The 23404-nt window shown below is 39.7% G+C and overlaps 1 protein-coding gene across 1 annotated transcript in view; it reads right to left on the bottom strand.

The window, feature by feature from the left end:
- Window positions 1-5896: 5896 nt before the first annotated feature.
- The window catches only part of cdh5 (cadherin 5), an 18527-nt gene continuing 1019 nt past the window's right edge, over window positions 5897-23404 (bottom strand). The window contains exons 2-13 of the mRNA XM_058652140.1: window positions 23290-23400; window positions 23023-23190; window positions 22725-22906; window positions 21269-21373; window positions 20867-21006; window positions 20645-20778; window positions 19298-19407; window positions 19111-19213; window positions 15625-15755; window positions 15324-15438; window positions 11276-11408; window positions 5897-10462 (exon numbers count right to left, since the gene is read on the bottom strand). Coding sequence (XP_058508123.1) covers window positions 10087-10462; window positions 11276-11408; window positions 15324-15438; window positions 15625-15755; window positions 19111-19213; window positions 19298-19407; window positions 20645-20778; window positions 20867-21006; window positions 21269-21373; window positions 22725-22906; window positions 23023-23190; window positions 23290-23400 — 1808 coding nt within the window. The 3' untranslated portion in view covers window positions 5897-10086. The remainder of the gene's footprint in view (window positions 10463-11275; window positions 11409-15323; window positions 15439-15624; window positions 15756-19110; window positions 19214-19297; window positions 19408-20644; window positions 20779-20866; window positions 21007-21268; window positions 21374-22724; window positions 22907-23022; window positions 23191-23289; window positions 23401-23404) is intronic.

The raw sequence follows: 23404 nt of genomic DNA, 5'->3' as shown, positions 1-23404 counted from the left end.
AATTTACCTAATCCCCATATTGCATGTTTCGGACTGTGAGAGGAAACCCATGGAAACCCTCGCACACATGGGAAGAACATGCAAACTCCATGCAGTAACACCAGCATACAACTGATGTGTTAAAAAATAACAACTTTAATTGGTCAGGAACAATTTCCGTTTCTCAATCCTCAGCACAACACTGCACTTCAGCAGCATTACAGTTTTATAGTACGAGTGTCTCGGGCTGTTTTTCTTTTTGGAACCTCAAAACTTTCAGATATGAGTGTTGACATCTTTGACAAAAATGTTATTTATTCAAGACAAAAGACAAACTGTACGTTCAACTTTATAACTCATGTTTAAGAAGAGTAGTGTTAAAATAATTTATTTCACATAGGGGGCATCATATTTATGTTAACTGTCGCTGTACAGTGATGCCACAAAAAAAACTAAGAGATTAAACATACCATCCGTTGAGCTAATGTTTGATATAGTCATTATTTTAATAAATAAAAAGCGAGTATGTAGGCAGAAATCATGTGAACACACCAAGCCACATTAAATGTTTACAGAAAAGGTGCCTCAAATGTTTTTATTAATGATATAGCACATGCAGACCATGCAAAATAGGTGACATCGTGATGTAACACATTTTTACAAAACCTTTTGCTTCATTCAATAGTTAATTACAACCACATGGGTTCACTAATTCATAAAAAAGTAAATTCAAAGCATTTGATAAATCTCAAAGTTTGTGACAACACTTGAGTGAAGGGCAGGTCCATAAAGACATGTTTTTTTTCCCAGATTTCCCACAACACTGAAAAGTGTTCCCACTAGCTGTTATGGCAGCATATTAATGTACACACTAAGATGCATTTTCTACTGTATATATGTATCATAAGTCAATAAAATGAGTGATAAATGAACATATTTGTTTAGCTGCTCTGGAACATTATACATTAATTTACTATACATCAGTGTAATGGCATTTTCAATCTGAGTAGAGCTGTAAATTAAAAAGGCTTTAAAATCAAATGAGTCATTTCATGCTCAGACATGTTCAATATAATATAATATAATATAATATAATATAATATAACAACCAAATGCATTCAACACTAGGTGTATTTCTCACTTTCAACCACAGTGTGGCGACAGAGCACTGCTACTTGTCAGATTGGAAGTTATTTTTCAGATTGTCTTCCTTTGTTGTCTGACAAACTCAATTATCTTGTCTCTCATGCACACAGTGAAGGTGATAATAAAACCAAATCAAGTCAAAGTCACAGACATGTAATTCTCCTGTTATGTCATCAATAAAACCTTCTTATTGTTGGACATTTTAATAAGATTGAATCAACTATTTATCCATAGAAATACAATTTATTGTGTCTCATCATGTGTATGCATACTGATATGAATCATTCAGATGTGTTTGGAGGTAAAAGCACAGACAGAGCCTCAGTGGATTAGGGTGTGATTTGTATTCAGGATGCAGAGAAGTGGAAATCATGTGTGAGTGTAAATATGTGATTTTGAAAATGATATACGTACACAACTCTTTATGTGGGTATGGATTTACTGATAAACATGACAATGTTACACAGCTGTTCCCAGACAGACATTCACCAAGCGTTGCTTTCAGTTGATAATTCACTCTTAACCTCCTCCAAGATGATTAGTTACAAGAACATTCCATATTTTTTTCCAAAGAGGGAGCCACATCGTGTCTGGCTCTTGTTCCAGGAGACACTCGGACCATGGCAGTGTCTGCAGCTGCAACAGCTCCTGCTTTTAAAGTGGCTGTTTTGAACTTGGGGTTTATTTGTCAGTGTGTCAGTGGCATGTTTGATGCACATCTACTCTTGTGATGGTTGACTGCGGTGCTTTTCAAACCAGGAATGAGGACCAGGCCTGTTCCCAGTGGGAGGGGCCCTGATGTATTTGAGTAATCCTGCTCTGCTGTGACTCACAAACTGGGAGTTGAACCCCTAAATCTACTAATGCCATATTCTACCTCTCGAGCTGCATGCCACAGCTTTATTTCTGCTCTGAGAAAGACACAACCACAGCTTCTTTACACACCAGTAACAAAATAATCCTGACTCACATCATGAGCCCAGAGCCTGTGTGTTTAGTTTGTAGACACTTGCATTATTCTCTTTGGTGGAATATTGGCAGAGACACAACAAAAAAAATAAGCTTTTTCTTGTCCTGTAATATGTCACAAATTGAAAATATTCCTGAATGAGAGACCGAAAGACAGTTATATGCAACCAGTTGTGAATGCCATGGATTTTTGTCATGTCCTGTTTTATTTTGAAATTCACATGTTGTCTTTAAGGTGTCTTCACTTCCTGCTCTCCTGTCTTTTCTGCCCCCTTGATTACCTGCACCTGCCCCAGTGTGTTCCACCTGTGTCTAATTATCTCCACTCACCCAGTGGACTATGTATATTTATATACCTGCCCTTAACTTATCTTCTCTGTCTTTGTCAGTTGAGTCAAGTGTGTTCCAGCGTAACGATTCCGTTTGTGATTCTCTGGTGCATTTAGATCACATTTCTACGAGCATTTTTTGGGTTCTACCTGTTCTTAGCTTGGTTTTTGATACTATTTCCACTTTCCAGTTGCTGAAAAGATGTGTGGTGTACAGGTGTTATGTTTTACTCTTTGTTTCACCTCTCGCGATGGCTGCACCATTGCATAAAGTACAACATTAACCCTTTAACCCCGAGCGTATCACCGACGACACTTTTGCGCAAGTGCAATTTGCATGACAGTAATTACACGACAATTTGTGCAATCGGAAAAATTGCAACAGTTTCTGAAAGCTGAAAAGTTGCACATTAAAGCCAACATGTGGTTATTACAGTAATTTCACTCCCCGCTGTTGCAGGAAGCTGGGGAATCAGCGTCTTTGTCGCCAGAGAGGAGAGAGTTGGGGGAAAAAAGCCTTAACATAGTTAGCCTATTCTGAGACAAAGACTCAAAAATGTGTCGTACAAGTCATTGTAAATATGTTTTATACCGTTCAAATTTCAAATTTAACATGCAAAATCTGTTGTTTGTGTAAAGCTACAGTGTTCTTCTAAATAAACGTCTTCATTTTCAATTGTTACACTATTTTAGCATGGAGTTAACTGTAAATAATGTTTAATAGTTGTCTGTTTTTCCCACAGAATCTTTGTTTTTTTCCAAAAAGTACAAAACTTAAACGTGTGATTGGATCTGTGAGGTGGTAAAAATGGCACCACTGCCTGACTGGAGGCCTTTCCTTTCATATTTTGATAATAACAATGTGTTACTGCCCTCCAGGGTTACACTGGTAGCAGTGCAATGTTTTACAGTGAAAGGTTTATGTTACTTCATACAATAACAGCACACAGTGTGAATTTAACACATATTTCAAGAGATACGAGATGATTGCAAACCGTTGCAGTAAAAAGAAACATAAATTGGTACCATATGGCAAAGTCGGGATAATTTTATTTTTAATAATGTGAAGCTGCCAAAGTCACATCTCGATAGAAAGTCACATGCACAGCAGCAAATGGGAATTTTGATGTGAAAAATTCCCCTTCAGACCTGCATATAATACCTTGTGGTGTGTGTGTGTGATACAGAAAACGTCTACTGTTGCCGTGTGCACAGAACACCGTTTTTCATGCTAACTGCTCTTGACAAGATGTAGCGTATTCTCTAACTGGATTACATGCTGCAGTCATGTAAACAGCTCCCCATATCAACTCCTTTTACATATAAACACATGCTGCAGCCCACTTCAAAATTCAGACTTTCTTTGATTGGGCTTCAAAGGATTATCTATTTGCAGTCCCCCATGTAATTGTATTCAAGGATAAAACATGCCTCGGTTTAATAGTCTGGTTTTGTAGTTTTGACCGTACCGCAATGTTTAGCATGTTGCTGCCAGCTGGTGCTGTCCCATCCTCACCACAAAGAGACCAAAGCCGAGCTGAGGCTGAGGAAGGAAACAAAGGGGTATTTCCACGGAGCGGAAGTCCATCTCTTCTTCTCACTCGATCATCGTGTTTTTTCTTCCTTCAGTCTTTGTCCTCCTTGCAAACTGACGTCACATCCTCTGGCTTTACTCCTCACCTAAATAAGTGATGACTGTGCAGGTCATAAAACTCAAAATGTCTTCAAAATGCATGACTTAAATGTCTGTTAATTCACATTTAAAGGGATATGAATATATCTTGACCACAAGCTGCCGGTGAACAGCTTCTTCATGTCCAAACACGAGGGCGTCAGTATTTCAGTCGGCCAAATGGACGCAAGAAAAAAAGATGAACTCTGACCTTCCAGTCAGAGGTTGCACCTAAACAGGAAATGCACACTCAAATGTTGTGTGTCCTGCAGGCTTCACTAGACTAGAAATGAACCATGGATGGAGCACGTATTCGTTTGACTGGATTAATGTGAGAGGATCTTTAGGACATCTGGTACATATAGGTAGAAGTTTCTCAATCTCCGGACCCACTGGCTTTGGATTTGTTTAGAAATACACATTTTGGTGTTTGCTATAAACAGAGAGAAGTGAAAATAAGAGGGAAAATGCACAAAGGCATCTGAATTGACAGTGATCGTCAACATGTCCCATGTCACTGCTTCTGGGGCAAAAACTATGGGCTGAAACTGACAGAATGTCTTCAGTAAATGATTCTTTGACTCTTGACTCTCCTGTCATAAAAAAAACAAAACACAAGAAGGTATAATGCTCATTAATCACACACCGCTAACGAGACAGTACTTAATTCATATCATTTGAAAGAGTTATTTTTCAAAGCTGTAACAAATAGAACAAAATTCAACGTTTTGGTATCACTACTATTGGGACCAGGCAGGGATTAACCTTCCTGAAAACATATGTAGCCTGGAGGTGTTTAGACACCTGGTCCTAGTTTGAATGCATCATTTGTCAGCCATATCAAAAATCACAAAAACACCTCTGTGTTAGTGCGTATAGTACCAGCAGAATCTCAACTGAAGAAGTCAGGGTTTTTTTTTATTGTACCCTCGACACCCCCAACTGTTTCTTTGTATTTCTCTGTCATTTTTCAGCCCTGTGATCTTGTACACTCCCTCAAGTCTTTCATATGGACACAATCACATATATGGAGATCTGACCCTTCAAGTCGACCCCCGGCCCCTGCAATAATAAAACAGCCCGGGTCTGTGGTGGATTTACACTTAGTTTTAAAGAAACAGAGAAACATAAGACATCAGTTTTGATCACATGTCAAAGTGTGTGGAGATCAGAGCTCTCCACACACACACACACACACACACACACACACTGCTGCACCGCATGTGTAAGACGAGACATGTTGGTTTGTTTTACAAAAAGCTGATCTTCACCACATGGAATCTGATACGTATGAAACACTGACTGCATAAAAACCACCAGGTAATATATACACATTCTTTTGTTTCTCCGATCAATGTCAACACCCAGGCTTTCATTTATAGTTTTCTTACTGAAAGTCTGCCACGAATCATGATCCTGACCTCAGCTATGGTTGGGCTGTAGCAGGAAATGCCAAACGCTCCTTTTTCGCAGGCCTGAGGGATGATTTCTGTTGTTCAAAACACGCAGTGTCTCTGTTTCTCTAATTAAGTTGGATCCCAATGCCCAAAATGGATTTGGGAACATCAAGCTGACACTTATGTTATTGTAACCTAATATCTCTGCAATGTTGTCATCTTGTCTTATTTACATTTTTTTGTCGTTTTCATCATAAGGAAAAAAAAAAGGAGACTCAATGTCAAGAATTGTAACAGTCTCATTAAACTCAGTAAGTCTTAGTTTCAACAATAAACTAACGTATATTCTCTGTATAAATGTTGTAGAAACGTACGTAAAAGCACAGATCACAAGACACTGAAACTCTAGTGTTTATTTTTATTTTGCACTTACAAAAATGTCAGGTAATAAAAAGTAGTTGATATACACCATAAAAAGATTTTAAAAACATTGTGTTCACCACCAAAACAAAATAACAAAAATAAAAATAAAGGAATTACAATATATATATATATATTTTAAAGAATAAAGGCACGTGTTGCTCCCTTTGAGACCTTTACTGTTTTTAACTTGTTCATCAATGTGGTTGATATTTTTGATTGGTTTGACACTCATTTGTGTGTATGTATCTACAGTGGCACAGCTGCAAGCACACGGACACACAAATACATTACAAGCAGACAGAAAATCACATGTTCAAGTCATTTATCTGACACACACACACACACTGCTCTCTTCACTGAGTAGAAAAGGAATCCCTTTTAAAACTTTTTACAGTAATAAAAAAAAGAGATTGTATCAAGTTTAACATATTCTAAATACAATAAAAGGAAAAAAAAGTCACTATTAGGCACATTTTTTTTTTTCATATACATAGATATGTACATTTCAAAAGTTTATGCTTCCTAACAACGCAGATAAATCACATTTTAACAGTGTATTGTTGGATATGGATTGTTTGTTTCTGGGTGTCCAACCTGAAAGATGCATTCATCATATTTTAAGTGATTTTTAAAGAGGAGACAAAACAATTTTGTGACAAATAAATCAAAATGATTTAAATATGGCACTAAATGAGCAACTCTTCTGGATTTCTTATGTTCTGGAATGTCTAACAAGTCAGTGTTTATAAGCAAATGACAGTGACCGCTTTGAAGCTAAAACATGTGGAATACACTGCTGGCTGAAATACAAAATACGTTAGGGAATATATAAGAACACATGCGAGTGTGATGGTAGAAACCTGTAATGCTTTATGTTAAAGCCATACCCAAATCAAAATACAAACACCACCAACACGTTTAAATATCGGTGTTTAACAATTGCACATGTAGATTACATGAAGACAGAAACGTTGGCATAATTAATTACCCCCCTTTCTCAGAATGTCTCTCCCTAAGTACACTCAACGCTTATTGCTGTTTGGAGAGAATGTTGGAGCACCTCTATCTGCTACATGCTGCTGATTTTAATTCTATTTTTTGTTGTGTTTCTTTGTTTCAAATTCTTGAAAAATAAAAATAAGAATCATAATAATTGTGATAATATAAAGCAATAAGTTTAATATGGTCTTGTTGAGAGCTACTCACAAGTATAAGTGAAGAAAGGTGAATCCCATTTTTCATTCAGTGAATGGAGACGTAGCTTTTGCAACAAGTAAATCTTAAATCTAAAAATTCTTTTTTCTTTTATCTCATTTTGAATATTACTTCAGCAGCAAGAAAGACAATCACAAGAGACGTTTAAAGTAAAGGCTTACTTGTGATTGGAACGTAATAATCAGTGCAAATGTGTAAAATCATACATTTCTCAGCTTTGGGTCATGTGTATTGACTTCCGTGAATATAATGAGTGGATGTTGCTTCATCAAAGATGCCAGAGTAACAGGACTTTAACTCCATGTGCACGCGTGATGCATCTCAGCTGCAAAACTCATCACTGCTCGACATTGTTCTCTTCATCTTTCTCAGTGTTTCTCCTTTCCTCGCACCTTCTTCCTCCCCGAGGTTAAGTTTGTTCCCCAGGCTGGGCTAACAGGAAGTGAGCACAATGTGTCGCCTCGTGAGAGAGATAACGCGGACAGGAAGAGGCGGGTACAACCCCCCAGATGGACAGGAAGCTGAGTCCACTGTTTGGTTTAGCTGATTAAAGGACGGAGAAGAACGGCGTGAGGGAGAGTTGGTGAGGCAAACAAGGAGGAGGATGGAGTGAGGTGGACGGATCAGGCAGCTCCAAGTACATGTATGTGCGAACACAACAGGAAAGCATCGAGAGGGCTTCCAGTTATTGTGTTCACCGCTTATCAGATGGCATTCCAAGCAGGCCGGAGTTTTAAGGAAACAAGTTCAAATCCAAGCAAAACAGAATAAACAGGAGCATAAATAAGATAGATGCTCTAAACTGAAATGAATCGCATTGAAAAAAACAAAAAAACAAGCAAAAATACTGTTCAAAGACATGATGTGTCAAGAATATATTTTTGCATAAACGTCAAGATGATTATCTTAATACGCAGCATTTTTACAATGACACATTTTTTCTGATTTTGAAGTTGCCACAATAATAATAACTGTGTGACAACTGAAGCCATCGTGTATTTTCATTTATACCATAAGCTAAAATGTCTGTTAGTCACTAATTAAACGCTCTACAGGCCTCCTCCCAAAGGTCCAGGAATCAAACAGACAGTTTGTGGTTGATCCTGATGACAAACAACAGAACCACACGCAGCCTTTATCAACATGTTAAATACTCCCATGGAATCACAAATGACTTAAAAGAAGGATCCTTGTCAGTGATCCCAAATGAAAGACTTGAAATAATCATCTAGTCAATTGTCAGTCACTACAAATGATCAAATGTCAACTGTGCATCGAATTGTACAAAAAAACTGATTTACAATGGTGACTTCAATATGGCTTCAGGAGTGTGTTATCTTTAAATAACATTATTCTTCTTATCAGATTGTCATCTTGTTCCTACAGCGAGCATCTATATTTTGAGACAGTTCACTCTTTTAGAAGATAAACCGTCCTCAGCTTAGGCTGATCAGCTTTTCTTTTTTTTTGTTACTAGAGACTTTATGACTTGGCAGTAGCCAAAAAGGATGAGAGGTTAAAGTTATTCGAGCCACCTCAGAGTCATCGCTGCTGCCCAACTAGGTGCCTTTGCCACTTGGTGCTTCCTGTGTTGTCTGAATGACTTTTGTTCTAGCACGCCTCTGAGAATTAGGCTTTCATCTCAACAATAACTGTGATGATGAGTCCTGTCAAATCAAGCCTGGGAACACGCTGTAATATTCTGTCTCAGCAGCAGCAGCAGCAGCAGCACGGCCATTTCCTTTCGTGTCTGTGTGTCTATCCATTGTTCTCTTCTTTCAGCAGAAAACGATTGGGAAAAAGAGACACAGAAAATGACTCCTCATTCATATCAGACGGCCGCTTTTTAAAGGTTTCTACACTGGAAAAAACGGTGACAATGCTGAATTGTTAGGAACTATTGAAGTATGTCTGTTGACATGTTAATATCATATATATATATATATATATATATATATATATATATATAAAATAACCTGGTACACAAGATGATTATTTTTACTGTTATCAAAAAGACAAAAGTGACACCTCGCTGTGATCAAACACGTCAAAGTATAAAATGCAGCTCAAACAATAAAAAACCTCAAGTGACGATATTTACAGATCAAATGCTCAACATGAGATCAAAAATAAAAAAAATCACCTTGTGTTTCTGGCTTTTTCTTTTTTCTAAAATACGTATAAAAAAAGAGAGAAAGTAAAGTTCAGAGAGATTACAGGCAATAAACTGCTTTAACGTGCACCATTTTGCATCCCCAGTAAGATGGAAATTAGCAAATTAAAAACTTGAATTCATGTCAGAATCCGGATTTGCTCTTATCTATATGTCTTGTCCAAAGGGTGATAGGTCGAATGATTTTTCTGAATAAACATTTCTTTCTTTTATTGTTTTTCACCACTGAGAAATGTGTAACATTGGTACATGCGCTCTATATGCAGCTGAATATAAGTGCATGGAGGATAATCCACAATCAGCTCTGATTGGCTGTGATGGAAGACAAACACATCTACGCTGCAAGGATCTCACACCGTCAGAAATAATAAATCCTCTTGAAACACTGCGGAGCACTTAGTTGTCACTTTCTGTGACGGTATGATGTGTTGATATAACTTTTTTTCTTTTTTAAATCACTGCAACATCTTCTTGGTGGAGGCAAAGGGCAACATGTCACTGCAAAAGAAAAACGGGGGATTCCCAGACTGCTTAAGTCAATAAACCTTCTGGTTACTTAGCATAGCAAAAGTTTGTTGATGTTACAGTAGAAATGAGAGTGCCCTGATTCTGTTTTCAGAAACTGGAAAAGTCTTCAGAGAACATGGATGTCTGCACAGACCAAGGCTCCTTATCCAGAAAAAAAATGGAGAGTGTGCTTCCTGCATTTCTCTGTTTTCTTATGGCTGTTTTGCACATGTGTGTGTTTTGGCATCATGCATGCATGTTGGCAGATGTTGTCCATCAGTACTGGTGGTAATAGTCGGGTCCGTCCACTCCGTACAGCTCGGCCAGGGTCCTGAATCTTGGTCCCCAATCATTCAGGAAGTCATAATCCAAGTTTGAACCAGTGGACGAACTCTCCAGGGAGCTGAGGCTTCCGGCTAAAGACTCAGGTCCCTCATAGCCGTAGATGTGGAGGGTGTCATAAGGGATGCCGTCTCTGTCGTGGTCTGCTTCGTCTTTCTTCACCTCTATCATCACGGCCATGTCACCCTTACATGCAGTGGGATGAGTGGGCTTCTGCACCATGGCATATAAAGAGGGGTGGGGGTGACGGTCCGGGTGGCGGAGCAGGGAGCCGTCATTGCAAGCTGAGCTGAGGATTGAGACGTCATACCTAAAACACAGAAGAAGAAGAAACATTAATGTGATGTTTTTTTATGGTCTCCTCATTTTAGAGTTCTGGATTATTTGTTTTAATATGTCAATCCCAGTTGACATAGGGTGAAAGGCATGATACATCCTGGACAGTCCATCACAGGGCCACAGACAAACAAGCATTTATTCTCACACCTAGGGTCAATTTCGTGTGTCCAATTCGCCTAATCCCCAAATCTGCATTTTTTTGGATTGTGGGAGGAAACTGGAGAACCCAGAGAAAACCCACACACACACACACACACACGGGGAGATCTAAAATCTATAATCAGTTACATTTTGGAAGATGAACTAGTGGTGGAAAAGGGCTCAAATGTATTGTCCCTGTCCAATACATTTGTAGAAAAATCTTTTAAAATTAAATTTTAAAAGAAACATAGCTGATAAACACCAACGGTGCAAGATTTTAGAACATTTCAATGTCACTAGAAATTAATTTGTAGCTGCAATTTGATGTTGTTCCCCAGTTAAGTCATCGGCATATCCTTTTGAAAGCATACGATGCGTTTAATATGCATAGTATATCGGATTATAAATGGTTTTGATGCCGTTTAAAAATAGAGAGATTCAGATCAGGCTAAACTTTAATGATCTGTTGGTAAACTGGGTCAGCAGACTGAAGGATGCAGAGAAGATGATAAATATTGCAGATGGGGAAAAATCAGTGCAGTGCGACTTCTGTAAGGATAAAGTGTACCATATCAAAACACATTAAAATAGACACATTTGCATTATTAAAACTGTATGCTACAAATATTGGGGACTAACGTACCCATTGGTGTCCATCTCTCCTCCTCCCTCCTCATCATATGTGACCAGCTGCTCGTGAATATCCCCGCTGTTCTTTATGTTAGCCAGGGAGTCCTTCTGATACCGTTTCCTTATCACAAACAGGATCACTATGACTGTGAAATACAACATGAACGCATATTTAGTGTTTATCCTCTTCTTCGGCATCAGACACAGGGTGATATGGTGTACACAGAACATGCAGATTAAAAACGGATGCTCACTGACAGCCAGTGCAGCTAATTAAAAACCCAGAGGAAAAGATAAAAGTTGCAGTTTTAAGTAGTCGTGAAGTCTGACCTTGCAACACACTAAAGATGTGAGAAGGTATTCTAGGGAACTCAGGAAGAGGAAGATGAAGAAACATATATTTATGTATTCATGTCGTATATAAAAGATGTAAAACATAAAACACACTCTGTAGCCTGCTTCATCAGAAGGAATTCAAACTAACTGATAAAAAAATGAGGGCACCCCCAGAAGAACACGAAAACAGACCAACACTTTAAAAACATGAGAGAAAATTAGGCCAGAAAAAGCAGAACATGGGGAGGATGAGGAGGAAATGAGTGCAGTGAGTGGTGCACTAACAAGAAACTAGATAACAGAGCAAGAACTGGGGAGAACATGAGGGGTTTAAGGTGTAGGAGACGTTCGCCCCGAGCATCAAAACCACAAATGAATCTGCTCAGCCAGAGACAAACACACGTCGACTCTGCACAAAGAGAGTAACAGGAGGGGAACACAAGAAACAGGAGGATAGATTCAGTAAATAATGGAGGGGGCAGAGGAAATGGGTGTGAGGAAACACGGTGGAGGGGACTGAGTAAGAGAGGGAAGGAAGGTTGGACCTGGCAGCTGATGAAGAAATAAACAGGAACAAAGAAAACATGAACGAGGAGTGGAGGAAAAACAAAGGAAAGGAAAGGGAGTTTGGCTAAGTATTAAAAAAAATTAATTAGAAAATATCAATTCAAATGAAAACCACAACAACCAGCTGCAGGAATAATGAGTTGTGTTCATCCAAAAGTGAAGGAACACAAGCAGCATGAAGGTTCACAGAGGAAGTCGTGAGACGCCTGTTCTCATCTAACAAACACTTTACTTTGGCGTCAACCTCAAAACATGGAGAAACTGTTATTTTCATTATTAAACCTTTAATAAATCCCTCATTATGGTAACATCAGAGCAGACCACTGAAGTTCACATTTTAAAAATAACAGCACATGTAGAAAAATAATCCGGCCAACACCTCGATTTGGATTAGTGCCATATCACATGTGCACATAACGCCCATGAGTTATCGATGACATCATTAGTGCAGAAAAGGGGGAAAAAGCATGATGACTGCATGCTGTTAAACATGTTTAATATAATCCTAGTGGTAATAATGTATAGCTTGAGTACAACCAGAAATAAAGAGGGTGATAAAATAAAGAATTACACCTCGTGATGATATCAAAATGGGGTTCAAAGTGTCATTCTGGAATGTATTTATTCTGTTTAAGCTTACTGGATATAAAAGTGGGTTTGAGGCACTCAAGTGTATCTGCTCATGTTTTGCTTTTGAGCGACAGAGCGAAGGAATGAGGCCAAGACAATAGAAAGGAAGCCGCTAAATAAAAAAACAAAACAAAACCCAGAAACATTTAAGGAAAGCAAATGACTGACTGAAGGTCAAGTGGAAGACAAAGAAGAAATGAGAGCTGGGGAAATCTAAAAGCGCGACGGATGAGGAGAATAGGAAAAGACAGAGCATAAAGTTGACATTAAAATAATCCTGGAGCTTCGGTCCCATAATGAACCTATGTCTCTCTCGGCGGATGGGCAGCATTAGCCATGCCTTTTAGTTGAGTGCGAGTGGGACTAATTTAAGTTTACACTGGAAACTAACAGATTAATCTTTTACAACACATGCTCTGCAGTTTAATAAGCTTTGGAGATATCAGACTTAGAGGAGCAAGAATAGGGAGAGAGAAAAAAGTTCATAGTCCCTTTCTTTGAAGAAAAATGAGTGAGAAAACTGTCTTTTGGTGTGTCAAACCCGACTTCTGGTGAGAAAATGCATCTGTGAATGGGAAGCACGGTAAATTGCTTTGGGCCCTGGCAGATAATGACAAGTGCATTAAATAGTTAATCTGGCCTGTGTTGGGGGGTGTTTGATAAGGAGAGAGAGAGACAGAAAGGGGAAGAGAGGGAGGTAGAACGAGAGAGACAGAGACACCCAGAGGGAAAGAGAAAGAGGAAGGGAGAGATGAAGGAGAGAACTGAGGGAAGAAGCAGCGATAGTGAAGGAGTGTATTAATAGTTAATAGGTTGAGTGTTTGGTGGTGTTTGATAAGCAGACGGCACCTAAAGAGCTGATAAACTCTCCTCATTACCACTCCTATTCTTCTGCCACTTTTCCCACAATTCTCCTCTTTGGCGTCTCTGTCTTCTTTAACCTCTTTCTGTCTCGCTCTGTCACTCAGTCTCCTTCCACCTCCCTTCTCTGTCTCACTCGCCTCTCGTTTGTTTTTCTCCGTCTGTCACCCCCCACCTCCCTTTATCTTAAAGTTGTGTCCCTTTGCTTCCTTTGCACTTTTCATCACACTCACTTAGCCAACTATCTCCAGTGTGCTTCTCATCCAACATGACAAGTGTCTCTTTTCCCTCAGAAACATAAAAAAAAAAGGAGCAGGGGCGAAGGTATCAAAGAGAATATTGAGCGCACAACCACAGGCATTATTTCCACATCCGCCGCTGCATTATTCATAAAACCAACAACACCAGGAGCAGAAAAGTTCCACACAAAACTCAAATCCTATCTATGGCAAAGCAGGGCAAGAGGATCTGTGTACATATCACAATCAGTCAGTGTGGCACAGCCTTTTACATCTATCTTTGATGTCTTCTTCATGAATTCCCGACAAAGAGAAAGTCGTTTGGTAACTGAGGAAAAAGTTCCAACAATGGATATTAAGTGTTTTTCATCCACCTATAAACAAATCATCAAATCTTAAAAGACACTCACACACAAGTGAGGAGATTTTTTGGAAACACATCTAGTATTCCACTCCTTTAACACAGTCAGACCCAGAAACAATGATTTAAAAACATAAATGATGCAGTGCAGATTGATATATGAGCCTTGTCTCAATCCAGGGACATTGTCCACCCCGTTAGATCCTGCGTTGCCTGGGTATGGAAGGACACATTTGTTGGCTCCATCTGAAGGCGTCAAAATCTGGCACTGACAATACCCACAAATCAACGAGACAACCAAGTCCTGTTTGAAGACTGGGTCGTGTTATGCAACTTTAAGCCGCTATCTTTAATCCAAATTTAGGATGTCTGGTATAAATCTTCTTCTTTGTAACTTTTTAAATGTGCAGTTTTTGGCTCAAAACGGTGCTGACTCACTTTCCACCGCTGCTATCTTGATAGAACATATTTCGTGTATGAAATAGCCGTCTGAAACGCTGATGTTTCGGTTTCATGTTTAAAGCTGCAATGCATTTAACATTTGGGGATTTTTGCTGTTGTTAAATTCTGCCGTTGTTTACTTTTCATGACAGAAACACTCACTCTCACTCATTGTCAACCGCTTTATCCTCCACATGGAAATGATCTGACTTGAAGCCAATCCCAGCTGACATAGGGCAAAAGGCTGGGTTCACCCTGGAGAGGTCATTCAGTCCACCGCAGAGCCAACACACACACACACACACACACACACACACACAGACAGACAACCATTCACTCTCACGTTCACACCTACAGTCACTTAGTGTCTAATTAACCTCTGTGTGTTTTTTGGACCGTGGGAGGAAACTGCAGTACGCGAAGAGAATCCACGCACACGGGAGAACATGCAAACTTCACACAGGAAACCGGGGATTTGATCCGGTGACCTTTTTGCTGCGAGGCAACAGTGTTAGTCACTATGTTATGAGAAGTGCTTCCAAAAAATCAGGGCGTTTGAAATAAGCGACCTAAAAATGAATAAAAATAAAAAAAAGACAGTAAGAAGTATTGTAATTTGAACCTACCCAGTATGGTCAGTATGCAGAGCAGGATGGCGATCAGGGCGTGGACACTCATTGTCATCATCTGAGCACTAGCTTTGCACTGTGTGGGAATTCTCCTGGCATCACAGCGGCACGACTACATCACATAGACCAAACAATCGATTCATTACTCAATAAACCACTGGTGGAATTGATTAGTCAAGCTGTGTCTTTTAACAATTTGACCGATTTTGAAATCCAACCATGAAATTGGTTTAATATGTCTGTGCTAAAATAATCCCAAAACACTTTAGTGCACACACACACACACACACACACAGACCTTGATTGCCAGTGTGGTGATGCTCGTCTGGACGGGTCGTCCTCCATCACTGACACGCACATTCACAGTGTAATCCTTGGGGTCGTCCAGGCTGAACGGGCCGTCCTTCACCATAATGTCTGCTGTGTTATCTGTACAAGGAATACAAAAACATAACCCTCACGACAAGTGCGACACAAATTTACGTCCCCTCTTGGAAGAAATCAGTCTCATTTTATGACTCATCACCTGGATTTACTCAAGTGTATTGTTGAATGTTCACCTGCTCAGTCTGTGGTCTATTTACACCGCACCGTGTTCAACAGATAAAACAAGATATGGGCTGTGACAGCAAGAAGAGAGTCATTACTTATGATTATCTGTCAGTCTTTGAATCATTAAGGATTATAGATACAGACAACAGTTTAAATCCCGCAACAGTGGATCAAAGACAGAGAAATGAAACATGAGGAGCAGCACAGAGTCTCATATGCAGACCTAAACCAACAATGTCCTCTAAATTAAAATCACTGGCAGGAAGGAGTTTCTTATGGAGACGGTGGGCGGAGCCTCTCTCCACAATATCCCACTGCTGGTGGAATTTTGGAGAACACAATGGCAGGAAAGACCCCACTGATCACTCAAACCTACTTAGACTTTGTGAAGGCCTCAGACAAAGAAACAGTATGACGGTGGTTTAAGTTCAAATAATAACACAACCTGAACTTACCGGATCTCCACTGCAAATGTCAAGGTTTTTTTTTGGTTTTTTTTATGAAATGAAGTACGGTGTTTTATTTTATCCACCCCGAGACTCTTGGCATAGCCACCATTCACACTTTTTACCGTGTTCAGCTTTAAGCCTGAAATAGTGCTTGTCATTCAACACTTCCAAGGCTCGACACAAGTTAAAAAACATTGTGCAACTTTTTCAATTCATGCTTTGCTGAAAGAGTCGTCCCCCTCAGTTCTGACATTGTGCCCTTATGTAAGGGTCAATTCAACCAAATATTCATCTAAAAGAAATGTTTATTTCAGTTTGAGCGGATAAATAATGAAAGCTGATTCTGTCCTTCACTCATCTCTTCCATGTTCTCTGTCTTGTTTCAATTTCAATCGCTCCTTTATTTGTCTTTATTTGAGTGTCCTCCTCCCCATATTTCCTTTGTTCCTTCCATCCCTCTCTCCTCCCACTTCTCATTAACGCCTCTCTCTCTTTGTCTTTGGTTTCTCTCCTCTTCCTCTCACTTGCTTTCATGTAGCCATCCGACCTGAACACCAAGATCTGTCACTTCAGTGTGAAAGCTACACTGACTGTGTGTGTGTGTGTGTGTGTGTGTAGAGAGAGATGATACATAATTTAAAAAGCTTCACTTTGCAGCTCGTGTTGCACCAGCGTGTGTGTGAGGAGTGTTTGAGTTAAGTGGTGTGAGGTGTTGTCAGATGATTTTTGGAGGCCACACTCCTGAAACACAGGGGAGAACAGAGGTCCACACTGACAACCAGCACTTCTCAAAAAAGTTCCTCACCTCATCTGCCCCCCCCCCCCCCCCCCCCCCCCATCTTTTACGCCCTCACCTTCCCCCCCCATCCTTCCTACTTCACTTTCTTCTTCTCATGGTTTGTTCTCAAGCATCCTCTTTTCCTTCTTCCTGCCTGAAGTCTGAAGTCATCGTTTCTCCTCACTCCTCATTTCCCTCTGCATTCATTGTCTTCCTCTCTCATTTTCTTCACATGTCATTTCATGTCCTGTCATATTTTTTCTTTAGTGTCGGCTTTTCTTGTCCTCCATCGTCTTTAATCATTCTCCTCTGTTCCCTTGGTTGACTCTCTCCTCATCTCTTCATCTTGGTCCTTAATTGTTACTTCAGTTTTCTTTTTCTTTGTTTGAAATGTAATCTATAATCTATTCTATACTCTGCTGCCGCTCCTCATAACTTAACTTTGGTATTACACATCCCCCTTAATCCTAATCTGTTCATCTTGGCTGCTTTCATCTTTTCACCCACTTCACTCTCTCTCACCCATCTTCCCTTTTGCTCTCCACCTCCATCCCCTCCATCTACCATTCCTCTTCTCCATCTGCTCCACATGTCAACCCCTCCAGGCACGAGCAGGATGGAAATGGATGAGGCAAGTTCAAGTCTTTTCCCCTTCTGTTTATCTTCCTTTCAGTATGTTTCATATTTCACTTAAATTAAATAGTAACCCTTCACTTAAATCTTTCATCTCTCTACCTAAGGCTTTAGATTCAGACTTTTAATATTTGACTGTAACAGTTGGTAACACGTTCCCTCAGGCTTTCAGGGTACGCGATGATCAAAAATGATGAAAAGTTGTTTTACTTGGGCCGTTTTGTGTCCTAAACGGGAGACCTGACGTAACAGAGCACCAACCTTTGACTAAATATCTGGATCAAAGAGGATGTCTGTGGAGTTTCAGGCTATCATCTATCGTGTATCTATCACCAAAGTGTATAACACTAACCCTAACCCGTATGTCCATGTGACCAGAGGATGAAAAAGTGAAAGTGACTTATCGTCTGGTTCCATCATGAATTCCAAATAACTGATTTGAATTTAAAAAAATCATGTATTCTCATCGGCAGTGGAGGCCAACCACTGTCTAATTTGCCTTTGCAACAGTTTCATAATAAAGCAAAACATGTTTTAAGTTCCTATAATGATGTAAGAAATCATAGCCGAGTATTTTGTTTCACTGCTGGGTTGAGGATCCATGTACAGTGGTATTTGCAGGACTGTGTGCCTCATGCTTGCTTGCACGAGAACTATCATGCTGTTGCATGCTCACGCTTTCATCAACACAGTCATTACCCTCTACACAGACAGCCAGACCTTTTTCAGCTGCAACTGTGCCGCTAGTGGCATTGGAGGACTTTTCTTTCATGTTCTAGTCTGTTACTTGTGAACCGTTGCATGTGAGAGTGAACTGTGTGTGTGTGTGTGTGTGTGTGTGTGTAAGTTAGCATGCTGATGTATTTATAAGCAAAAATGTGTCTTGGACTTTTATGTATTAATTTATTGTGCTAACACATTAGTCAAAACCTTGTTTATTTAATGAATACTATCATGCATATAATTTTAATTGGTTTTCCATGCACTTTTTCCACCATTATTTTATTTTAAAAAGCACCCCACTATGTATGTGTGTGTGTGTGTGTGTGTGTGACATGTTTCATAGCCTCCCGTCATCCACAGAGACCACAGAGCCACTTGGTCTCATTACATTCAATATTTGCTGTTGTGCATTCTAGACAGCACTTACAGTCCCAGACAGGCTCTAAATCCCCCGCCTGCCTGAGAGAGCTGAAGCACGCTTGGAGAAGTTTAAATAATTTCAAATTTCAGCAGCAAAGCACTGTGCCTCAAAAGGAGTTTCACTTGTTGCATAGCAACAACTACCGAGGCCAGTGCTTCCTTTGAGCACCATTTAGAGGAACTAGACAGAAAAATAAATTAAAGCTCAGTGCAAAAAATAAAGACTCACTGCCATAGTCTTTGATGGAGAAGTTGGAGCTTCCACTGTGCAGGTCGAAACTGAAGGAAGCCGGCTGGTCATCTTTATCTGTAGCTCTCAGAGTTCCTATCACCTAAGGGAAGATAAAACAAAATGATAATTACCTTACTGGATTCTCTGCTCAGTTTTTTTATTGATATCCAAAGTTCTTTCTTACCGTATTAGAGGCGTCATTCTCACAGACGAAGATCTCATCCACAACCAGTTCAGGCTTGTTGTCGTTAATGTCGTCAACTATAATGTCAACTTTAACAAAGGACTCCAAACCTATAGAGAGGAGACAGCAGCGCGATAATGATGTCTCTTTGCTACAGGGATTTATTTAGCACTGTGGCACTGAGTTTGCTGACAGTAGCTGCCAACATGAATTCTCAGAGTAATCCTTATATAATATGTATTTTAATCTTTTTTAATACATTTGTGGTGTGGAATTAAACCAACCTAGTAAAACAGAGACTGGTGTACAGGATAGGACAAACATTTGCACTTTCAACTTTCATTATATTCCCCATCATTTTCATTGTTTTACCTACAGTACTGCAGGTCATTTCAACAGAAAAGAAAAGCACATCATTTAAAAAATATCAAAATATGAATGGCTTTGATCCATTTATCTTCTTCTGTGTGCCCTTTGCACAGCAACTATTTTGATATGTTCTTACAGTAAGCAAGTCAGGACAGTGTAACAGTCAGCCAGCATGCACCCTGAAACTGAGGGGCAAATATCAATGATTTTCCTGACTTATATGATCTGAACCGACAGAGTCATCTTTAATGTGATCAGTAACACCTGGTTTTTCAAAATGTCTGCGGCGAAAAAGGATCATGTGATTCCCTTCATCCGACACAGATTAACACTAATAATGATCAGGTGTGTGCAGTGACGGGACTGCTAAAGGTTGACAGACTGACAGGATGATCGTTTTTTTTACACATTGAAGTAGCTTTTACATTTATTTTGCATCAATGATGTTTTCTTTGAAATGTCTTCTTTTGATAAACGCGTGGGTCTCTCTCTCTTGTCTCTTGTGCAGAGATTTGAGACTATCTTTGGTACAGAACATGTGCTATATATCGAGGACCTTGTCAAGCTCAGGGGACCATTGTGTTCCTTAAACATCATGACAAGCCATTAAAATAGATCTTTGGATTTCATTCATTGCTGCTCTAAAAATACCGAGTTTGGTTTGGAAGCTGCAAGTGAACAAAGAGACCCACTAATGTGATTTTCCTGCTTACTCTCTCCTCCCCGTGTGGGTCGACCAGGTGTTTTGGCAATGTGTTAAATCCATCAAAAAAAAATCCCTGTTAATGTGTTTCACTCCCGTCTCTGAGAAGCAGCTCAGTGAATAACAAGGACACTCTGTGTTTTTTGCCTTTTCCAACTCCCTCCCAAAACACATGGTTTTGATTTTTTTGTTCCGTGTGTAAGCATCTATTGTTTAAAGGAAACAGAATTAATAAACCCATGCAATTTGTGTTTGTGTCTTTGTGTTTGACATACCACTTGGCTCCTCCTGTGCCTTAACTTGAAACCTGTGTGTAGCCTCCAGCTCCCTGTCCAGTGTCCTCAGGGTGGACAGCTGACCTGTTAAAGGGTTGATACCAATGGGACAGTCTTTGTCTAAAATGGAGTACCTAAATGGAGAGAGAGCAAGGAATCAACGTGAGCAACGTGAAAAAACAATATTATTGGTTATTTTAGAGCGTTTGCACAGTGTTGTACCGTATTGTCTTTTTGGCTCTGTCAGGATCTGTGGCAGTGATTACTCCTATGTTTCCCATCCGTTCTTCCATCACATTGAAGGTGTAGATGGGCTTGGAGAAGACTGGTGGCTCGTCTACGTCTAACACCTTAATGTTGACCTGTCAATTTTCATAACAGTTGAACAATAGTTGTGGCTTTTGTGCACATTTGTAATGGTAAAATTGTTTGACTAAAGCTTGGTTATTATTTTTTTTTTTGTTGTAAAAATGTTTACAACAAAATGTCTACCCTGATAATCAGCTGAATCCACAATGGTTTTCCATGTGTCTGTGGAACAATACTTAGCGTTTTCTGCATCATAATGGTAATGTAATAAATCTATTGGTGCAAATGTATTTGGGAGACCGTGATGAGAATTACCTGGGCTTTGGTGACAGCACTGTTCACGTTGTCGGCAGGAAAAAGCAGGTTTTCTCGGACTTGGACAGTGAAAGTGTAGCTGTTTTTTGTTTCATAGTCCAGAGCCTGGTGAAAGAGAGAGTTGGAAACTCAGCCCACAAGTCATCCATTGAGAACTGGTGACGTAGATCACGGATAATCAATTATGACCTCTTGTCACTGAAAATATTACATGATTTTGTCCGTATACGAACCTCAAAGGGATTTTAAAGGGAGTTAAGTAAAAAAAAAAGGATAAAAACCACAAAGACTGGCATCCTTTCTGACGTCTTTCATTATTTTAGATGCCGTCTGGATACAATATTTCAACAACAGTATATTTCTGAGAGTCTCATTAACATGCACATCATATCCATGCTGTCTAGATCTGACGCAGCTATAAACACGTTACTGTCTGAAATCCTGAACTTCTATGTTCTTAACAAACTAGCATCTTAAAAATCACCCTCCCTCATTATATAGCATTATGTCTTTGAAGCCTGACTTATAGGCAGATTTTAAAGCCAGAAGCTCTCCACGGATTCAAATTATATTTCCCATAATAACATTGATCCTAAAGACTGTGAACACATTGCATTTGCACACATTGCATTTGCACTTTTATGTATTCACACCCGTGTCTCTTCAATCTTCACTCATCTATTGAAGTGAGGTGTGAATATGATCAGCTGAAACAACCTCACGCTAACGCTCACACCGTGAATTTAAGAAACACAGTGAAAACCCTTGTTGTGTTAAATATATTACCGTAGCAGGAAAAAACCCACAACTTTCAGCACAAATTAAGACTTGCACAGCGCTGTCGATACACACTTCTATGTCAAGAAATATGAGGCAGCATCCGGTGCTTATACAGTCATATTTCTGCTGGGATTATCATTTATTTCCTGCTGTATTATATGATATATTTTGTATTGCAGTTTTATCTGTGAATGGGAAACCACAGGTACATAGGAATTCTGTTATCTGGATTATTCATGGTTTCTCAGTCGCACAGGATCAAAGACATGTGTAAACAGCTCAACAAGAATAAGACCTAACCGCGGAGTGGCCGATACTCGGCTTACTCTGTACATGTAAACACAGCAGTCGAAAAGATGAGCGGTGCTGCAGAGCTGAAGGGTGAGTCGAGCAGAAACAAGATTGGGCTGTGATTTCCAGACCAGCGTGACTACAAGTTATTATGGAGCTCATTTCATTATAATATATACTCCTCTCTCCCTCTCTCTCTCTCTGATGTCCTTAATACTTGACGTGAAGAGGACACAGCAGCAAACCTGCAATAAACCTACTAGGTTAATGCAAATGTAGAAATCTCTCCTCAACAGGAGGCTCAGGCATTTGGGCTTGAGTAAAATACCCATAGTAAACCTCTCATTTAACTAAACTTTAACTACATTTTAACCACCGACATTACCTGTTTGAGCAGGAGATTGCCGTCTTTGTTCGGGCTGAGTTCAATGTTGAACATCCTGTTGTGTTCACTTGGGATAGTGAAGATGGGCTCTTTGTTCTGGATCTGATCTCTGTCCTCTAACTCCAGAGTGCCGATCTTTTCATTTAACTTGTGGTCTTCTGGAACCTGCAGCTCATACACCTCTGCAGAAAGAATCACACATCACACGCTTAAAGCTATATGAGCGATACAAATATTATAAATATTCAATAGGCATCACATTTTTTTTTTTGCATTCCTTTAGCACTGAGTTCCTTACTTCGGGTGAAGGAAGCCATGTTGTCATTGGTGTCTGTGACAGTGATGGTGACAGAGGTGGTGGCCGTGCTGCCGGATGCCATTCCTCTCATGTCCTGAACCTTAACCACCAACGCATACTCACTCTTAGTTTCCCGATCCAGGGTGTTTGTCTTGCAGCTGATGACACCTGCAGAAAAACAAGAGAAAGAAAGTCAGACAGATTGTTTGTTATGTGTGGTAGTCAGGTCTGACTCAAGACAAAGACAAGACAAGATGATGAACCGACCTGTCTCGCTGTCGATTTCAAAGGCAGAAACTTCTCCATATTGGGTCAAAGAATACCTGAGCTCCCCATTAGCAGTGGATCGGTCATCGGCATCAGTTGCATTCACCTCAACTAC

This window comes from Solea solea, chromosome 15, assembly GCF_958295425.1.
Source record: "Solea solea chromosome 15, fSolSol10.1, whole genome shotgun sequence".
NCBI classification, from domain to species: Eukaryota; Metazoa; Chordata; class Actinopteri; order Pleuronectiformes; family Soleidae; genus Solea; species Solea solea.
Note: the sequence above shows the minus strand (reverse complement) of the source record. Positions and strands in the feature narration are given on the sequence as shown.